At 44.5% G+C, this 20,625-nt stretch overlaps 2 protein-coding genes across 3 annotated transcripts in view; both read right to left on the bottom strand.

Annotated features, from left to right (window-relative positions):
- ARSG (arylsulfatase G) overlaps nt 1–1,133 on the bottom strand; it is a 44,104-nt gene extending 42,971 nt beyond the window's left edge. For both annotated transcript variants that reach the window (XM_066980231.1, XM_066980229.1), the window contains exons 1-2: nt 611–1,133; nt 106–273 (exon numbers count right to left, since the gene is read on the bottom strand). The gene's annotated coding sequence lies outside the window, so the exon portion shown is untranslated. The remainder of the gene's footprint in view (nt 1–105; nt 274–610) is intronic.
- Nucleotides 1,134–7,596: 6,463 nt separating this feature from the next.
- The window catches only part of GNA13 (G protein subunit alpha 13), a 29,890-nt gene continuing 16,861 nt past the window's right edge, over nt 7,597–20,625 (bottom strand). Inside the window, exons 3-4 of the mRNA XM_048064501.2 lie at nt 17,349–17,399; nt 7,597–12,608 (exon numbers count right to left, since the gene is read on the bottom strand). Of these exons, the coding sequence (XP_047920458.1) occupies nt 12,036–12,608; nt 17,349–17,399 (624 nt within the window). The 3' untranslated portion in view covers nt 7,597–12,035. The remainder of the gene's footprint in view (nt 12,609–17,348; nt 17,400–20,625) is intronic.

The raw sequence follows: 20,625 nt of genomic DNA, 5'->3' as shown, positions 1-20,625 counted from the left end.
TACAAGGCACCAGGAACAGTCTTTTATCAGACACCTCCCCTCTGATCAGTGACTAACAAAGAATCCCAAGTTCCCTCTGTCCATCAATTTGTCAGCATTATGTACCTGCATGAGTTTGTAGGCTACTTGTAGTGTGTTCATTTACTCCAAAAGCACACGCTGTACGTGAAACTGGAATGGGTTACAGGATTTTTAGTCAGATCACTGGAAAAGGCTTCACAGTACTCCTTCAACCATGTCACATAATCTTCTGTGCTGAGTCCTCGAACAAACCTGTAGAAGGAATCCAAAACGACACAAGGTTATTAATTTTCCTGCAGCAGGATAAGCCAACCAACTTGCTTAACAGCTTTTTCTCAGAGCTGTAATATCCCCACTTATTTCAATTTTTAATGAATTTCAATCCATTTTGTGGCAGAAAAGTACACGCATAGCTGCTGCGTAGCATTTAGAACACGCCCCAACTACACATGCAATCTTTTACAGCTCCTGACAATCCCAAGACCTCGTTGCACCGACATTTGCCACCTTAAGCAGTGACTAAAGGATAAAATAACTACGTGCACTGGCTCAAACTAATGCACCCCACAGCAGCAATACAGATGTTTACCGGTAATTACTGCAATGCCGGATATCTTCTGCTGTGACAGACCAGGGCTTTGCTTATTGAAGCCCAGAAGAAGCCGATGAAGGAAGAGGCAAACATTCGCGCCAGGCCCTGGCACGCCGCGTTTGCTGCTGATTTGGTTATTTTCAGCATACATTTACAACAGGAAGGCTTGTGAGAGGAGGAGCGTACTTTCTGAACACGGTTAATTAAAAAGTCGTGAAAACGACACGGGAAACGCTAACGCGAACGCGCTGCGATTCCCCGTCCCCAGCAGTCGCGGGCCGGGCGGAGGGAGGCCAGGTCAACCTCGCAGGCCGCGGTGCTGCCGCCGCCGCCGCCGGGCCCTCGGTGCCGCCGAGCCCCGGTGGGACGAGGCCTCCGCCCGGCCCCCGGCTGCTGCCGGCCCCGGCTCCTCGCAGCGAGGCCTGGGGGCTCGGGGAGGGCCGGAGACGGAGGCCCGCGGCCCGCAGCCTTCCCCCGGCCGCCGCCCGCCTGGGCCCTCCGCCCCGTTCTCCTCACGGGGGCGCCGGGACCGCGGCGGGCGGAGCCGCGGCCGGATCGGGGCCGGGGCTGGAGCCGGGGCTGGGGCCGGGCCCGCCGCCCTTCCGTGCCCAGCCCGCAGGCCCCACGGCCCCGCAGCGCTGCCCGCGGAGCCCCAGCGCGGCCCCGGCCGTGCCGTGCCGTGGACAAGCCCCTGGCCTCGGTCCCCAGCCAGCCTGGGGTCGCTTTGGTCCCTCAAGTCGGTGTCCCCAGGACTGCGGGTGCCCCCTGAGCCGGGCTGGCGGCTCGCAAGTCCCCCCACGAGCAGCCCGTTTACGCAGCAAAGCACAGCACGGAGGACGGTCACCCCTGAGCTGGGCGGATAAAATCACCGGGGTGGCTTTTGTGGCACAAGCAGAGCAAGTGGTGGCAAGGAGGGGACAACAAAGAGGGCCGCACCAAGTGCTTTTCGACTTCATACACCCCTGCATCGCTACGCCAGCCAGAGCTGTGCGGAAACAGCAGCGAGCGAAAGGGACCTTCGTGATCTCGGTAGCGAGAGCATCGCCCTGTCTGGGGCAGAACTTGTGCAGGACTCGGAGCAACGGGGAAATGAAGCGCCATGGCCAGCAAGGCACCGTGCAGGGTGTCCCGAGGGAGTCAGACCATCCAGGGACACCCCGCCGACAGCCAGGAGAAGCTTTGCACGGGAACGTTACGGCGGGAGCTGTGCCTGGGCGCACTGGTTTTTGTAGGCGTGCCCTCTCTATTCCCCTGCCAGAAGCAGCATTTCCCCAACACACCTAATAGTTCTTCGGTGTTTTTATTAAAACAACAAACAAACAAAGGTCTGGTATTTAACACTTGTGACGTTTCCCGTGTTCAGAAGCTTTAGCAAACATCACTGAGGCGCGCTGGAAGATACTATGTGCAGATGAAGGAAGAGTTTAGCCCATGATACCAAAATACGCTGTTTTATTTTTCCTGATATTTTCATTATTCTCTCAAACGTTTCAAAAATACATAAACCAAAACAGTGAAAAGACAGGGATCCCAGGATTCCCAAGCACTGCTTGCCAATGCCCTGACAGGGATTGAATTTCACACCTCCCCTTGCAGTGGCCTGACTCCTGCGAGCCGTCCCGAAGCAGGATGTTATCTGCTGCGCCCGAAGCCGCTGAGTTAGCACGGCTGCTATATTTAGTGCTCAGATGTTCCTGCAATCCAGTTCTGCGCTCGGATCCCAGTGCTTCTCCCTCCGCCTCTCGGCTTCTCCGAGACGATTTTGTCTGAAGTAAACAGAGGCGGTTCGGATGCCTCCGACATCTCAACCTCCATCGTCCTCGTCGTTTTGAGGCACAGCAAGGCATTGACCGGTGCTTCCCTGCAGCTGATAGCCAGCAAACTTGCTTCCAAACATTCCCGGGCTGTTCTCTGGCCAGAATTGTAAGCAGTAAATAATCTCGCCGTTTATGTCAAACAAACCAGCCACGTGTTACAGATCTGCTGTTTCTCGTCCTAACGTTTTCAGCTCCGGCCTATTTTTCCTAAGTATCGCCTTAAGAGCTCTTCTCGGGCTGTCTGGGTTTACCCGTGCTGAGTGAGACATGAAGATGGAGTGACATCCACGTCTGCACAAACAGAAGTCCTGTCTGACAGGAAGATGGAGAAAAAAATTAGCCCATGAGACAAAAATATGTGATGCAAAGAGCTCCAGCTAAGGAAATGAGGAATTATGGTGGTTTTTTTTCTTCTTGCTTTTAAGGATCTGTAAAACGCGGGGTTATTTCCTACACAACTGCCAAAGTCTGGAGCCATTTATTTGCAGTGGCTTGTGACTGTTGAAAAGTGAACATGGAGATGGAACCAGTGAAATCCTGCCATGAAGCTACTGGAGGATCCTGTACGGAAAGTAATTCTTAGTGAGCAGATAGAATAGACAGAGAACAGAATAGATCCTTTCCTCCACGGATGTCGGAGTGCTCTGCCAAAATTAACATGCTAACATCACACTGCCTTTCCTGGCTGAGGAAATACAGCACCCAGGCACGGTGGTGGAGGTGATTTCATTTCTCTCGAGGTGTCTGAAAGTGCGGTGACGAAGCCTGAGCTGGTCGCTGCTGCGGGGAGAAAGCGGCCCCGCCGGGGGGTGACTCAAGAGCTACCTGGGACAAGGCTTCAGGCTGAGAACTGCTCTCTGTCGCTGCTTTTCTCTCCCTAATGATGGAAGCTGGCCCTTGGAGAGGCCAGCTACTACAAACAGTCTACATTTGGGCAGTAGCTCTGGGCAGCAAAGCAGTGATTTCCACCACCAAAGGCATAAGCAGAGGTGCGAGGCTGCATTTTCCTCCTGTGCTCTCCTGACTTTGGCATAATCACAGACGTTTGTCTAGCTGAAAGCAAACGAGACAGGGTACGGAGACAATGAAAATACAGCCTGGCTCCAGCTAGAGGGTTGGCTGTCATCCAGGTGCTTTCATATTTGATCCCTGCTTCTGTTAAGAGGGAAATATAAAACATTTTACCTTGCTAGCCTCTTAGAGGGGAGCTACTTTTGGCAATTAATTTGCATATCAAATGTATGAATACTCTCCCCATATTTATCCTACTGTTGCAGGCAAATGGAGTTTCCTTTCTGAAGGAAGAAATCAGTGTCAATCAGTGCTTTGACACGACAAAGAAACATTCAGGGTGACTTACTGCTGACGTTCGTACAGAGAAAAAATGTTCCCTTGCCTCAAAGGCATCCACAAATAAAAGATAGCGGAGATGATTATGCAGTGATTTATTATAAGCACAACGAACGGCAACACTTCGCTTGGAACAAAAAGAGGATTTAGGATTTGCTAAATTCTGAAGAAAATATTTCTCCCTTAGTATTGCAGAGGTGAGAGAAGAACAGCCTGCTTGGGTCTTCTGCGCGAGTAAGAGGAAGTTTTCCCCTTAATTCTGGGCAATTTTTAGCAAATGCCAGACATGAGCTAAGAAGGCTGTCGCTGCTGAAGGCTTGCTCAACTTGCTCCCATGCGAATCCTGATCTTACCTCTTTGAAAACGCTGGTTTCTTTGAAGGGTTTCTGTTTGCTTGTTTTCTCTTTCTTCAGGGAAAAGGGGCTTCAACAGGAATGGTCATCAATTCGTAGCTGCTTCCGTGATTAGGTTTGGATTAATGTAAGAGAAGCAAGATCGCACAGAAACAGTGCAAAACATTATGCCTAGGCAACCACACAAAGATCTGTATCATTTATAGATACTGCCTTTTCTTTCTGTAAAAGCTTAAAACAACAACTCCCAACCAAGGACTGCGGGTACGCAGAGCAAAGTTGAACCTCATGTCAGGGGTGATGATCACACATACTAATTGTGGAAGTGCTTACTGACTGCACAGCCTGATGCGGTGAGTTGCTAGAGATAAATTACTCGGGGCTGGTGCCATGCCACAAACATCACTTGCATGGTATACGTTCTATATGGAACACAGCACACGAGCCTGTGGGGGGGAGTTTTCAAGGTAAAACGCACACCCTTTTCTCCACTACTGCTTCCCCTTTGAATCTGATAAAGGGGTAGCTGTCTTTTACAGACGACAGGTTAACTGTCCTCCAGGCTGCAGGCAGCGTAAGACAGTGAACACAGGGCAGAGCCTGTAACATGGCTCAGAGACATCAGAGGTCTGACCCGGTACTGGATTGGAGAAATGGAAATCGAGCAGGATTTTGGCTGCAAGCAAAACTTCAATAGGAAGGGGCCTGCGAAGACAGTCAGCATCTTCTGCGCTGGCGAGACACAAGATCCACTACGCTGAACGCTGGAAGCCAAAGGGGGGATTCACTTCTGAGGGGTCCACAGATTCTTATGCTTCCTCCTAAGTCCTAAACTAAACAAAATCAGTTTGCAATGATCAGCACCATCTTACTGGGTCCTATTGCGTCACATTTTAAACCCTCCAGCCAGAGAAATCAGATTTATGCGCTTCCTGTGCATGCTGACAAATACATTCCTACCTTATCCTCCAGTGCCCTGCAGCCCTCGCTGCCTGTGGGGCAGCAAACGCACAGCTTGCTGGTGACAGCCCGTAGCTTAGAGGAGGTACCCTCTGAATTTTAATCTTGGCACGAAGTCACAAGCTGGAGGTTGTGCAGAAGCAGAACTCTCCTCGGAACGGCCTACATCAAACTCCCGTTTGCCAGGCCGAGGGCTCGGCTGTTAATCAAACCGCTCCACTTCCTCCGCCGCGCGCAGCCGACGCTGTCGCTTGGCCCCAAGTGCCTCCGACTCCACGCATGGGCGGGGACTGCTCCTCCCGGCTCGAGCGCACATCTCGTTTCTGCTGGATGTTTTGATTCCTTATCTTCGAGTCATCGCAACTTGTTTACTGAACTCAAGTGTAAGGATTTTGACTCTGCCGCAGCAGTTTTCACAGGCCAGAGCATGAGGCTCGCCCTGTGGTCTTGCAAGAGCTTTTCTTTTGGCTTTAGCAAGAATCTGACTCCAGCAACAACAAATGTTTTGCCTCTCATTTTTAAGTGTGCATAAAAGCACACAGGAAGAAAGAACAAAAGAATCCAATGCTATCTAAAGTTAGGCACAAAAACAAAACCCACACTCCTGCAGGACCTTGTGGGACTTTGGCTATCTGGACTCTTACTGATTTCATCTAGTAATTCACATTTCACGTACAGCGAAAACATCTTGTCTGGAAAACACCTGAGCAGTGCCTTAGGTAGGACGTCCAGAAATACCTTGATGCTATTACCTTTTTTTTTTTTTTGCAAGGAAAAAATCAGCAGGGCCTAGGCCAGAGACATCTCATTTCCACCCATATCCCCAGAAAAGCTGTCCCTTGGCAGCTGCTCCTCTAGCATTTTGCCCTTCAGCTGCCCCAGAGCTGACCACGACCCACCAGGTCCCCTCCAGGAACAGGACTCTTTTAAGGTCAGCTCTGAAACGTGGCCGTGCCCAGCCAGGGCAGCTCAGGGAGCTTTCGCAGCAGAACTTCTCTTGATTTTTGTTCCCTTATGTCAGTTATTGTGTAATCACCGAGTTACTTTAACAGGAAGGAAGAGGCTCAAAAACCCAACCTACTTTCACTAGCGTGTGCAATTAGGTGTTTTGTTAAATCAAGAGCTTTATGAAAGTGAAGAAATTTCTACTTGCTCAGAAATCCTGTAACAGTCCTTCCCTGCCCCTCGTCTGGCTCTCCGTACGCTGTCAGACACAGGACACTCAGTGCTGTGAGGTTACCAGAATCCACAAGCTCCTGCCGAACAGAACAACATTACTAACCCATATTCTGCTAAAGGAGCTTATTTTCAAACACCAAGAGCATGCATATTTCAGAAAAGTCATTTTATGTGACCAGCACTCCTATTACAACTCGAATGAATCCTCAGAAGGCCCTCCCAGGCAATAAGGAAAAGGCCTTCCTAACGACAGCTTTATTCAGCCAGTCCTTAACTAGAAGCCTACATGAACCTTGAACAATTACTCTTGTAACACTGGATTTATTATTTTTTTTAAAATATCTGTTAAGTTCTGGATGTCGTTAGTTTTATTCCTCAGGTAGCTGACAGCATCTCAGGAAATAAGGTAAGAAAACCAGCTTTCAAGAAAACCTAGACTGATTGTCAAAGTCAGAGCAACACCACTAATGCCGTTCATTTGCTAAAATGACTTTGGTGCAGGAAAGTGATCGAGTGATAAGGCTGGAGTTCTTCAGAAACAACTGCTCTAGGAACCGGCAAGACCCAGAATCAAAACTGCATTGCAAAGCAGGGTAAAGTTTCCGGTCATATTTCATGTTTTTTTTCACTCACAATTTCAGAGAGCTGAGGTGTCTCCTTGCCATAAATTAATTCTGCTCTTCACAGTGCAGAGGGTAGGGGAGATAATGCAGGTTCCTATTAATCCACAGAAGATTCACACAGGTCCAAGAATTTTTACAGTTTATGTATTACCATTATCAAGACAAATATTCATATGAAGAACTAACCATATAAACCCGCATTACTTGCTCTGAGCCTTTTCAGAGATTTCCTGTTCACAGCATGCCACACAAATCTCAGGCCTATGAAGGCTGACAAGGAGAAATCAATGTTTTGCTGCTGAACAGCCAGTGATCCGTTTCTGGAGGAGGCCGAGGCTGGCTTATTCAGAAAGCAGCTAAAAATAATTAAAGAAAAGTCTAACTCTGCAATACTGAGATACATAATTTATACAGAGGCTTGCCACCCACACCGGCACACACAAGCGTCATCAATATTTTAAATATTGAGTACCAAACTGGTTGCCAAACGCAACTTCAGCAAGTTCACTGCAGAGAAAGCAACCAGGCCGAACGCAGGAATCTGCACGAGCCCTTTTAGCAGAGAGCTTGCTGGGGACCAGAGACCTCCATCGGTACTTATTTTGTTTGAAACACAAGGTGCGGCAGAAACGTAACAGAAGTCAGTTGACTGCCTCCACACATTAAGTACAAATCTGAAAAATGATTCCGTCATACCAATATGAGGCTGTATATGTTTATTCATTGTCAGTAATTTTTGTACACAAGGCAAATATTAATAGCTGAAAGGCAACATTTTGGAAGAGTATGTACAGAGCAATGTACAAGCAAATGGAAGAGGTTTTAAACTAATTGATTTAACCGTTTTATAAAAAGGAAGCGATGCTTTTTCTTCTAAGACATCCCTTAGAAATAACTTATTGCCAATCTTAAACTAAAGCAAGGAGAAAAAAAAATTTACAATAAAAAGTAGTCCCTGGAAAGTTTATAAAAAGTTAAACATATAAAAGTGTAAGCCACAAACATTTATACAAAGCTAATACAAATCTTGGTTTTGTTAAAGATCTATGAGGTTGTTACAAAATATATTTTTACATAAAGGCTTCACGTAAGGTAAGCTCTCACTGCTACTGAAAGCGCAGGAAAGCGGTTTTAAATAGTCTGCAATTCATTTTCAAGTACAATGCAAAGAAATTGCAAAATGGCACTGTATTGCAATGCTGTGTAATTAAAAAACAACTATGTTAATTAATGGTACCATCAAACAGACAAGACCTGTAAAGTTAACTTGTGGACAATTCGGTATGGCATGAAGCTTCTGATCTGAAGCAGGGAACGTTACTGTCGGAAAATGAACACTTTGCAATCAACCTTAAAGAGGAACAGCTAGAGGAGTCTCCTGATGGCAATGGCCACATCAAACACGTGTAGTTCTCAGTCTTTAAGCAGTGACTTCCTTCTAAACACGATGAGCAGAAGCAGTTTGATAAGCTGTCCGAAACCGATCATAAATACTATTATTAGCCAAGTGCCACGAAGCTTGAAACACTCACCTCATCTGAACAATTTGCGAGGATAATTCTGATGGGCAAAATTTAAAGCCACTTACTAGACAAACGAGTCCAATATACAGCCATTGAGATCAATGAACCCACCTTTTATTGTCTTTTTTTTTTATCAGTGGGTATTCTAAAAGAAAGCTTTAAGTTTTACACAAGCTGATGGCTTATGCTCCCACATACAACACATAAGAAAGTAAAAAATTTTTAAAGCCCTGATGAACAGCCACAGTTTTAAGGTATCAGACAACGCAGTTGAACGCACCGCAGCCGGGAACAGCCCCTAAAACACCAATTTCACCTTCACGTACAGGAGGACTGTACAAGACAGTGGTATATCTCCATATGGTCACCGATCAGGCATCTCTTTAACAGGGCTTGCTGCACCATAGAGAACTAAAAGTTTTGTGAAACTTGCTTTCCCACCTTCACTGGAACCATCTCCTGCCTTTGTACCACAGGCTGGCTGCCGCTAACACGCGTGACCCTTACTAGCCGCGTGTGACTTGTTCGCTTGCCTCAAGCTTAATAAAAATAAAATCAGTCTGCTCAACAACATCAGCCCTTCAGCTCTTGTACCAAAATTAAATCCTGCTATAAAGAAGCTATATTTAGAATAAAATCAAAAAGAAAGACAACAGTACATGATGTGCTTCTTTTCAGGTAGCTAATGAATAGCGAGTTTGGGGATGGAGAAGCCCAACGTTGATTCACTTTGTTTACCCAGCATGTTAACATAGGAACCATGTAAACAGTGACATCAAGGTTAGTTGCCTCACTCCCTTGAAAGAAGTGGGAGTGGGAAATGCAAGTGATTTGATTCAGTAATTTCATTAAAATAATTCATTTCTGCCTGAGATTCACATAGTGCTTATCTCCCAGGGCCGACTTTGTCAGAAGTCACCCAACGTCGTGGGGTTCACCTCGCTATCTCGTAGGCCCCGGTGTTCACAGGGAAAATGATCTGAAAGGATTAAAAACAGGGCGGGGTTGGGTTTATTTTTTTGGTGTTGGTTCAGGGAGAAGCCTGCTGAGTATTTTTCCTACTTTAGCTAATATCAGAAGTGTCCAGTGCCTTGGTGATACTGACTACATCCTTCGACTGACATCAGTTTTGAGGATCTTTAAGTAAATTAACAGGTCCCTAGACAAAAATTCATCAACACTTCACATAAACAGATTTTAGACAGATTCCTGGTAATATTCACCATCATCCAATATCCAGTCTTTTCGTTAATCATCTAGTCTGACATCCTGCAAAACACGTACTACAGACCCTCTCCAAATTAATTATTTTAATTAGAGCAGACTTAAGTCTCTTTTCAAAAGAAACTTGTTCAAACAACTGCCAGCAATGGAAAAAAAAAAAAAGTCTCTTACTCCTCCTGTTGATTTGTTCCAATGGTTAATTGCCCTCACTCCAAGGGTGTGGGTTTGTTCAACTTCTGCTTGCAAACAATGGACTTTGTTACATACTTGGAGGCTACTAGACAGAGGTTTGTTGCCTGCTCACACAGCACTTGCAGCTCAGCCAGATCAACCTGTAATCCTTCCCCAGGGAGGAGAACCGAGAACTTTTGGACCCTGTGCATGTTGCCCAATCCTTCAAAAGGGCTGAGGGTATTTAAAGGTCTTTAGTTCATCCTTCTTGAATTGCTCTCACATAAACTGAAGACAAAACCAAAAGTAATCATAGCCATGCCTACTAAGGAGGCAAAATCTCCATTAAATATCCCCATCTAAAGATTGTATTAATCCTCTTGACATCAGTGCTGCACTGACTTCCTTGAGAGGATTACGCACTGACTTCTCCAAAGCTCCTTTCAGAACTCTTTCCTCCCAAAATAGTGCCGCAGACACTGCAGACTAATCTATGACTACTCCTTGGATGATATAAAAAAATAGAGGTCTTTCAAAGCACTTAACTAAATAAAAACACACGATTCCCCTTCTACGGGCAGAAGAACGAGGTCCAGAGATGTTAACACAACTTACAGTCACAGTAAGTAAAGGCTAAGTTCAGAAGACGGGCAGTTTTCCTATGTCCTAACACGATCACACCTGCAGGGACGCAGCTCCAAGCAGTGAGAATATCATGTCACTCCTCTCACCACCCACGTGGTGTGTTAATAAAAACTCCTTGAAGGAAACATCGGCCAGCATCACAATCCACAGGAATTTGCCGGTTCCACGGGGCAAAGTGGCAAGCTGAACAGGCTAAAACTGCAGCCTGGGGGGGACTTGGTAGCGGCACTACTTTTTAAAGACACGTGTTGGCACCTTGGCAAGCTCACTCAGTTGCATGCTGCATGGTGTATGACGATTTCTGGGCAAGAAGCATTTTCTTATTATTTTGTAATCACATGGCAACGGTATCCCCCCCCACCCCAAAAAAAAAAAAAGCAATGGAACTTTTGGTAAAGTATCATTAGTCACAGCCAGCACTCGGGAACACGCTGTGCAACATATTTGGCTCAAGTACACTTAGGACTGGTAGACCCAATTGGGAAGTCTCCGAAAGAACCTCATCAGCTGAAGCACATTCTGCTGTGACATGTTGGTTTTTTTCCCCTTTAAAAAAACATTCATCTTCACGGTGTCAGCTACACAAGGCCTCTGCTGGGAACACACATGCTCATAAGGCCACTGAAACTGCTGCAGGAGGACAGAACACAAGGAGGCACTTAGGTCTGCAAGTACTTCTATCCATCACCAAATGCTTACCGACTCAGAGGAGGCACACTAAGATAAATCAGTGATATATTAAAGCGCTTCAAGAAAGGTAAGGTACCTACATGTAACATCTGGTTCGTGAAGATAAGAAATACGAGTTTAGCTTGCTCCCCCTTCCCACATCCAAGTTTCAAGAGGACCATCTCATAGTGCTCTGTGCTTCGCCACGGCTCTAAGACGTCGAGTACTTACGATGCAAAGGAGTGAAGCAGTGTGCTGTGCCATTCGCTGATCCCTTGTCTCTGGACTGCTGCCTGCACTGGTACTTCCTGCCAGATGTCTTTAGTTCCCAACCTAGATATTTTTAAAGCGTATCCTAGTCAAACCCCATGCAAAGATTTATACTTAAGTAGGAAGTACGTTACACCCAGGAATTCTAGCTTCAAATACACGATTCCAGCAAGGGATTTATGGGTTTTCTAGCCAACAACAGACCTGAGAAATCCTAAGTCAGCTACGGTATCACAGTCTTCGTTATGAAGTTAGATGTGAGAAGTTCTCCCCCCCAAAAAATTACTGCCAAAGCTTAACAATTGCAACGATTTCACTCAAGTTTGGGCTTGGAATTCTAAAGGTGGAATGAATTTTCTAGGATAATATACATGTTCTTCTCAAAAGGTCAAATTTAATCACTTTACAGGTAACTTAGACATAGGTCTGCTATAAAATTACAACTTGAGTCAACTTGAAGCTACACTGGTAGAGATTAAGCCTGAATTACTGCAGAAATTGGCAATAATGTGTTCAGCAGCAGCTTTTAGCCACGTATCAAGAAGTCTGACAGGATCTGAATTTCTCTATTCCTGCTGTAAACTCCTAGTTAAAAAAAACACACAATAGTTACTCAAATAAAAATGTCTTTTTGCACATCACTGTAGCATAAGCTGCTTGAGGTTGTCATGAAGGATGGTATCCTTGACATCGCGGAAAACTAGCCGGATGTTTTCTGTGTTAATAGCAGTGGTGAAGTGGTGGTAGAGGGGCTTCTGCTGCTGGTCCCGGCGTTTGGTACGAAAACAATCCACCAGGAATTTTTGGACATCTGTTAAGCAGTGGGGATCCCCTTCAAATTCTGGAAAATAGTCTTTGATGCTCACTTTTTGTACTTTTTCCTCAAGCAAGTCCGTTTTATTTAAGAAGAGAATGATGGAGACGTTGCTGAAAACCCGGTTATTGACTATTGTTTCAAAAATGTTCAGGGACTCCGTAAGGCGATTCGTTTGCCGATCCTCCATAAGCACTTGGTCAAACTCACTTGAGGAAACGAGGAAGAGTATCGATGTGACGCTGTCGAAGCATTCGAACCACCGTTTCCGTTCTGACCTTTGGCCACCTACATCAACCATTTTGAAAGGAACATTTTTTATTTCAAAGTCGTACTCATGAATCCCTTTTGTGGGTCTTCGTGCCAGCAGTATGTCTTGCTGTGAGGGAAGATAGTCCTAAAAAAATAAAGGAGTTTGATGATTAGGATACAAGTCACAGGCATGATGATCGCAGCTGACCTGCAATCAAGAGAAAGCTTGCAGGGGAACAGCACGAGCTTTTGCACAAACATACACACGTATGTATATTTATATTCCAACACTGAAGCATTTTGTAAAGATCTAGAGTCAAAAGCAGGAAACACACCCAATGTTAAATCCAAACATTTACTACTCGCGGAGAACTGAAGCTTTCCATTCGCCACATGACAAGCATCCATAAACAGCCCTGAAAGCTGTACCAGCAGCTCCTCGTGCCAGTTTCCCTCATTCTGGATTCTTTCTGCTTCGTTCATCTTCTTGCCACAAAGCAGGGGCACAAGCTTGGCACCAACACCAGAATGCAGCAAACGGGGTGTCAAACAGGTTTCTCAAACCAATACCCGTGGCGGTACCCTATTCTAACTGTGGGCACTCGATTCGCCCCATGTTCTCCTGCATACTGCACAGCTGCCTCTAGAAAAAAAAGAAGCTGTTCCAGTAAGTAATCGTTAAGGCAATCAATTAACTACGCCAGAAAAGCCAAACCAAAGCAACTTGCTATGTTTGTACCATGGATTTTTTGGATCCATCTGTCCAAAAAAAGTGCTTCTATTAATTAGCTGTATCCTACCTGAGCTCCCACAGCCTGATTTTGTCTAAAACATCCTGTGCAATTAGTAGAACAGGGAGCAACAGGCAGTGGAGGGTGGCAGGCTTTTTGCAGCAGTACAGTCTAGGAGGCACCAGACACTGCTCTCCCTCCAGCCTGCCTTTTCCCCCCAGAATTAAACAGGGGCCATACGAGTTCCTGCAGTTTTTACACGATCATTGTCAGCAGATGCTTACAAAAAGAGGAATTCTTATTAGTCAGCTTTTGATGGCATGAAAAAATCAAGACTCATACTGGGGATTTCTTCATTCTAAGAATTACATTTTTCCATATGGCCCAAGTCTTGTGCTATTTAAAAAGTCCACCAATAACAGACAGCCAGTTGACACCGAAGCCTACAGCTTTCTTGTTCCCTTCTTACTGAAGCTCTTCCTTACATTTTTCCAGCATTTCTCAACTTCCGATAGAGTGGTTTGGGTTTCAGAGCCGGAACTTTAGTCTCTTCTTAGTGAATGATCTACAGTAACTGGCAGTGTCAAAGGAAGGCCAAGCACGAAGCTTTTATAAAGATGTGTAAGACAATAGCCCACAAAGTCTGAATCAACTACTAACCTGGGAGCTGGGGGTAGCCGGCAAACTACACAGTAATTCAAATGCTGGTATTCCAAATTTAAGGGAGCTGGAAAAATTTGATCCACAGCCTTAAGAAAGCAACTTAAAAATCATAAGGGAAGCGCAATGCTCCAAAAATTCAAGGATCAAGTTCCTTTACTATGTAAGCTCAAAAGTGAAACTAGCTAGACTGTTTTGTTTGAACTCCTGAGTCTCTTTATTTGGAGCTGCCCAGGCCTAAGGCCTGTATTTTTTATCACGGCTTGCAATCACAAAGCAGTTCTCCGAAGCACAGGCTCCCCACCCCGCACTTTTTACTGTACTACTACACATCTCAAGCCTGCACCACCCAAATCCATAGGACAGTTCGACTGTAAAGCAGCACCAACTTCTCCTCAAACTGAGCACCAGACATGCTTCCATCCCCTTCTGACGAAAAAGAAGCAAATGTAAAGGTAATGAGATTTTTGATATTTATTTGTTAGGTTTATTTGGGGCCTTTTCTACCAAAAACTGTTAGGGAGGGAGGAAAACAAGAGGAATCCTGTGGGTTACCAGAGGAATATCCTCTGCAACATGCTCTAAGTGACCCTGCTCGGCAGGGGGCTGGACTAGATGACCTCCAGAGGTCCCTTCCATCCTCAACCCCTCTGCAGCTCTGAACAGAGCAATGCCTACCAAATGGCACTGAGTGCTTGTAAAGACATCTTGAGTAAAGTTGACTGCAAACACTTTCGGAAGAGAATGTCGCAGGTTCAACGCTTATTTCCATCTTTCCAACATGTGTATGTTTTATTCAGGAAGTCAGTCACAAGTTCTCAGAATAAAACCGGAAAGCCTTAGGAAAGTTCAGGAGTGACTGCTATCCTTACAGTAAAGGAACGAATAAAATCAATGAATAGGAAGAGCCACATACATAGCCTTCAATATTGAAACGAGGACAAAGCAGACTCTTCTGGGAGCTAGCCCTGACCATTTATTCAGTAAAGCTTTCAAGAAAAGAAGCTCATCCCAGAATTCCTGACAAATTCCCTCTTGAGTATCATTATTCATTTAAAATTCCTTCTACACTTGCAACCACAACTAAAACATTTTCAAGTGCTTTCAACTTCTACATGCACAGAAGAAAACCTACCATGGTTTATCCTCGATAATTGGCTACTCTGATGTAACAGCCTGCAAATGAGTGCACTGGAAGTCAAGTGCTTGGTATAGAGACATCATTTGGCTACCGGAGGCTAAAAACAACAGCTCCAATAGAGATCTCCAAGGATTTTAATGCTCTTTTTGAATGATGATCCTGTTCTTTTCTCCCTGGTGCAGAGATCCTTTGGATACTAGCAGCTTGCTCCTATAGCAGTTCTGATACAGCCCTTTGCTCACTGTTGGTCCCATGCTCTGTGTCCAAAGCCTGCAGCACTAGGTACGTCCTGGGCCAGCACCTAGTATTATTTTCCATGTCCTTTCAGTGTCTCTCCATTATCAATTTGTACTTGTCCTGCAAGCATCTCAATCCACTACTTTTCTATACTTTTCCCACTCTTCTATGCTGACTGTTTTGTCACCTTTTTTCCTCCTTTCTGTGCAGCTCAATTTGCCCGCAAGCATCAGCTCTTCCCAAGGATTCAGACTGACACTGACTCCTAAAAGTGACTTCAGCTTCTTTTCTACCTTTCGCTTTCTTCCTGAATTGTTGTCCTCCTCAAATTCACTATGGTTTGCCGTCTTCAAAAGGAAAACTTTCGGTTATCGGGTAGCTATTTCAGCTATCACATCACTGTTTGCCTAGTTAAAATTGGCATTTAAGGTATGAATAAGATCCAGCCACACCATGGAAACCGATGTCTTGTTATGAGATACTCGGAATACATATAGTCTGCCCTGGCAGTGGAAGTAACAAGGAGTTGCAAGGAATCCAGCCGATCCTAGGCACTCTTACTTTGCTGAGCTGATTAAATCTGAACAGTAAGTTCTTTTCCCTATGTGCTCTTATCAGCAGCTCCCTTTTTGGCATGAGGCACAGGAGCTCCTTTTTGGCAAGAGGCACACGAATCGGAGGTCTATCTGTTTATAAGCAATTTAGTTGCAGGCCAGCCTAGTTGTATCAGATTATCAGATAAGAACAGTAAAATACTTGCATTAATACAGTTTGAAGAAACAATCATTAGACAAATCTTGCATATAGATAAGAACAAACCAGAAGAACCTATCAAATCTTTCAGTAACAAAACTTAGCTAGCGTTTTTTTCCACAAAGACCTAACATTTTCTGAATCAGATCTTAAAGAATCCTTTGTGTCTCAGTAGCATTTGGTCTAAGTTTAAATTGGAAATGCTGTAATTCAGTGCTCAGCACTCCCACAACAGTATCAGAGCTACAGTTTGTGTGTGCGCGCACATACCTACAGAGATTTTTTTTTTCCTTTGAACTACTGACTTTTAGTTTTATGCTTTAATCAAAGATTAGATCAAGGTTTCTAATACAGGTTTCTTCTCTGAATGAGAAGCTGCAAAAATCCACACCCAAGCGTGCACAAATATGTGGGGGGATTTTTTTTTTTTTTTAAATTAGAGTGGCATTGTATTCAGAGACTAGGAGAAACCCACCATTAACAGTAAGTTTAGTAGTTTGTTAAAGTGAATGCAGTTTTTGTATTCTCTCGTAACTCAAGACCAATAAAAATTCAAGGAGTGAGCGCTGGAGTTCAAGCAAGACACCTGGGAAGAGCACGCATTCAACCAGATGATCAACAGTGCTCTATTTAGAAAAAATACTGGTTTTCTGCTTTGAACTGTCTGGCTCAAAATTTATCTATCTGCTAAAGAGACAAAGAAGAATCCTGTTACATCATGCTTAATTTTATTTATTTGAAGTGGTTTGGATTCCTTCATCATTTGTTACCCATCAGCTGGAAATGGCCATGGAGAAACTACCTCCCCATGGCGTTCAAGCTGGCATCCCCTTTTAAAGGCAATTTTTCACATGCTGTTTCTGCAATACAAGACTAATGACTATTGGCATACAGCTTCATCATTGAAGCAGTAACCAGCATTTTATCTAAAAGTATTCTATAGAAGTTTCGGCTTTTTCCCTAGAGAAAACACATTCTACTCCGTACTAAATTTGTTCACTAACTACAGAAAGGTACCCCTGATTTGTACGCTGATTTAGCTTCGTGTTTCTAAGTGGGTATTCAAAAATAAACATTTTTGGATATCAATTAATGCTGAAATGCCACTTTAACAATCCTCTGACTAGACAAACATTTGTAACTTGCTTTTTGTTCAATTTCCACAGAAGTTGTATTGCCAAAGACACTTGGCCCTCACAACGCCCTGTGTTTTTGACACATCAGTGATGATCTGCTGAGATAATGGGACAGGCAAAGTTAACTAAAGTTATTGGAGCAGACACAAAATTACATTTCATCTACTTAAAATCCAGAGATTAAGGGCCACTTAAAGCTCACAAATGGAAAAAAAACACAAACTTACTTGTTCTCCAAGTTTATCCAAGTTGTCCAAAAAGTATTTTACAGATTCCCCCTAGAAAACAAAGCGAAAAGTTAGTTAGTAAGCAGCACACTTGATTCCAATGGTTTATATTCTGAAGTCCAGTTAATTCACCTGAATCTAAACTGTTGGAAGCTTTAAATGCTTTTTTTTTTTAAGCAGCAATCCTAAGTGCACAATGGAAGTTATTTTAGGCCAGTTAATATTTAAGCTTTAAAAGCACAGGCAGCCACATTTATGGTAGTTAAATTCTTTCCAAGTTTAGAATTGCTAGGTAAATCCTACTGTGTTATTCATAGGGGCTACCAAAGATGCAACCACACCTTCATTATGAAAAGACGCATTCAACTCCTCTAGCCCTTTGAAGAGTCTGCACACACAGGCATTCAGAGACGAGGATTAACCATGGGAGATAAGTTAATTTATAACTGCATTGCCTTCAGGTCCCATTCGTACAGGTACTCCCCCTGCACACAACAACCGACGAGCAGAAGAGAAACCACAACAGTTGAAGCATTTTACTGAACTTTCATGTCAAAGGTCAAGTTGGACAAGAACCCCTTACTCGGGATTAGCAAACAGAGCTCCCTCCATGCTGCAATACCATTTGTTAACAAACCTACTATACAGCCTACCTTCCAAATCAAGCCATCACTGACCTTGCGAGTAGTAAGGTCAGTTCTTAATGCCTCCAGTAACGCAGAACTAACGCTTGTTTTTGTAACCCTAACTGCAGTCAGCTCTCCAGGCCTCTGTTAGGGTGCTGACATTAAGGAAGAACCCTTTTAGGGATACTGCTGGACCTGAGTTCAATTGCAACAGGCAAGATATACTGATTAAGTTTATTGCAAAGAAAAGTACCACCTTCTTAGGATTCTCAGCTTCATGACAGAAGCAGAAACACGCTTCCTTTTGAAAGCTCTTGATAACCAAGCTGTAACGTCACTTAGTTGTTATTAATACTCAAAGGAAACCATCTGTACTTGCACTCTGTGGATGGAGAGCAGGAATTCTGACTGTATTCCACTGATGACAAACCCATCAAGTACCCAACACCGGGGCAGCTACACCCAAGCCAGACAAGTGAATTAGGACAGCAGTTACACCTCAGTAATGATTTCCCCCTCACTTCAAACTCTACAGATTTATCTAGGAAGACTATCAAATCTCAGTATAAGCCTGTCATCTAAGCAACAGTGCCAGGTAAAGCAGTGCCAGTAAAGTAACAGTACAAAAAGGGTTCTGGCACACACCCGAGCCAGGCACCTTTGCGAGGTTTGCAGGTGCTTAAAAAGTCACTTCGTGCAGGTAGATACTGCACCTTTACCGTGCCCTCTGAACATCAACTCTTATCTAGGCAAGACTGAAACTCCGGCTGAAATGTGCCTTGTGCTCGACACACCTGCAGGAACAGAGTCCAACAGCGATCTATTACTTTATTCTGCTTTCCATTTTGACTTACATTACCAATTCTCTCTACGGTGAGAAACTGCAGCGGTAACACAGACCAGACTGCTGGGGCACAGCAGCAACCGCTTGCCATGACTGCACTGGGTATTTTATACCTACAGCTTTTCCAGTACTTCGGAAATCTGTTCTGGTCTCAGTCCTGTAAGGAAGCGTATGTGGAAGCACTTTCCTATTTCACAGACAACAAAAACACACAATCTTGATGCACAAATCTATCAGGAGTACTTTTGCTTCAAGCTTCCTTAGCAGGCATAACAGGATCAGAATTCAGGCCTTCCAAGTACTAAAACCACCGTCTTCAGCTGAATGTTAAGGCAAAATAAAAGTTAAGGACAGATTTAATTTCTTGTTAAGGTTCTAGTCGGAGCTGAGAACCCTCTGCCCCCACACGATTATGTACAAATTGGCCAGATTTCAGACTCATTAAGTGGAGGCATTCATTCTAGAATACCTGGCCCTCAGAGGCTGTAGGGCCACGTGTGTGTGCATACATATATTTTAATCTTAGCTCTTTTTGCATACTACTTATAGCAATGCTTACTCCCTGAAGAAGCATTAACTCCACAGTGCTGGAATGCACAACTTGCTACCTCTCCTTTGAATCCTGGGGCTTACTGCTACTGCTATGGAGCGAGCATGCAAGCAAGCCACTGCCTGGAAAGGTCACAAAGCAACAGCAGAAGCAGCTTCCCAAAAGAAGGGATTTCCAGAAAACACAAACAAAATACACTGTCCTGTAGCAATGGTAATGCTCTAGAGCCACACATCCAACATCAGTAAAGTAACCGGGGAGAAAGCACACTGATAAGACTGCTCCAGTTCTTAGGCTGTCATGGGTCAAAGTCAACAGCAGATAACTATCAAGGTGACCAGTGTGAAACTCAGGAGACTGAGCTATAAAAGCCATCACCTGCAGCATAGTGAAGTTAAAGAAGCAGCAACAGACCAGCTTCCCTCCTCCACATCAGCAGCTCACTCGAACTGTATTATCCTTAAGGATAAAAGTCGTTCAGTCATTGGCTTTTATCAATTTGTATGTGATCAGGAACTCAAAACAGCTTCAAATTTATCCTCTGTTCTACCCTCGTACTCCAGACACTCCCCATGTCATACAGCTGCAAGCCAGGGTCTTGGCTTGAGGTAATTTTCTTTCTGACCGGGACATTTTCACATCGCAGGCCAAGCACTGCTAACTACTGACACTCCTGAACAGCAAACTGCCACGATTAACAGATTGTTATCAGAGAGCCCTACTGCCGAACTGAAGGGTTTTGACACATCTTAAATAAGCTTTAAAAAGGCAGCACTACAAAGCAACCAAGCAAGGCTTTAGATAGTTTTGCAAAGGTTGTAGAGCTGTATGTTTTATGTAATGATTAAGAGAAACCCACAGAAAGAAAAAAAAAAAAGACAAAACCAAGCAAAGATTTACTACCAGCAATTAGAGCTGAGTAAGATGATGATCCGTTTGCAATCTCGTATGACAGCAGGTCCAAAGACAGTTTCGGTGTTAGACCGTCCTGATACTAGATAGAGAACGAGATCTCGCACAGTGAATTGATGACATCAGCTATATTTAGACAGTTGGCTTCAACGTCCACCTGCCACATTCTAGAATTTCCCTTCAGACAAACTGTAAACTATCTGCTTTACCTGAGAGGACTCAAAAAAAAAAGCAACTGGGTTTCCCCGCTCTGCCCCAGTAGCTCCCATGCGGCTGACCACGTCCTACCCCTGCAACGTGGCTGCCGCAGCAGCAGCTCGGTGCTCCAGCGTTCCCAGCTGAGAG

Source organism: Anser cygnoides, chromosome 19, assembly GCF_040182565.1.
Source record: "Anser cygnoides isolate HZ-2024a breed goose chromosome 19, Taihu_goose_T2T_genome, whole genome shotgun sequence".
Classification (NCBI taxonomy): Eukaryota; Metazoa; Chordata; class Aves; order Anseriformes; family Anatidae; genus Anser; species Anser cygnoides.
Note: the sequence above shows the minus strand (reverse complement) of the source record. Positions and strands in the feature narration are given on the sequence as shown.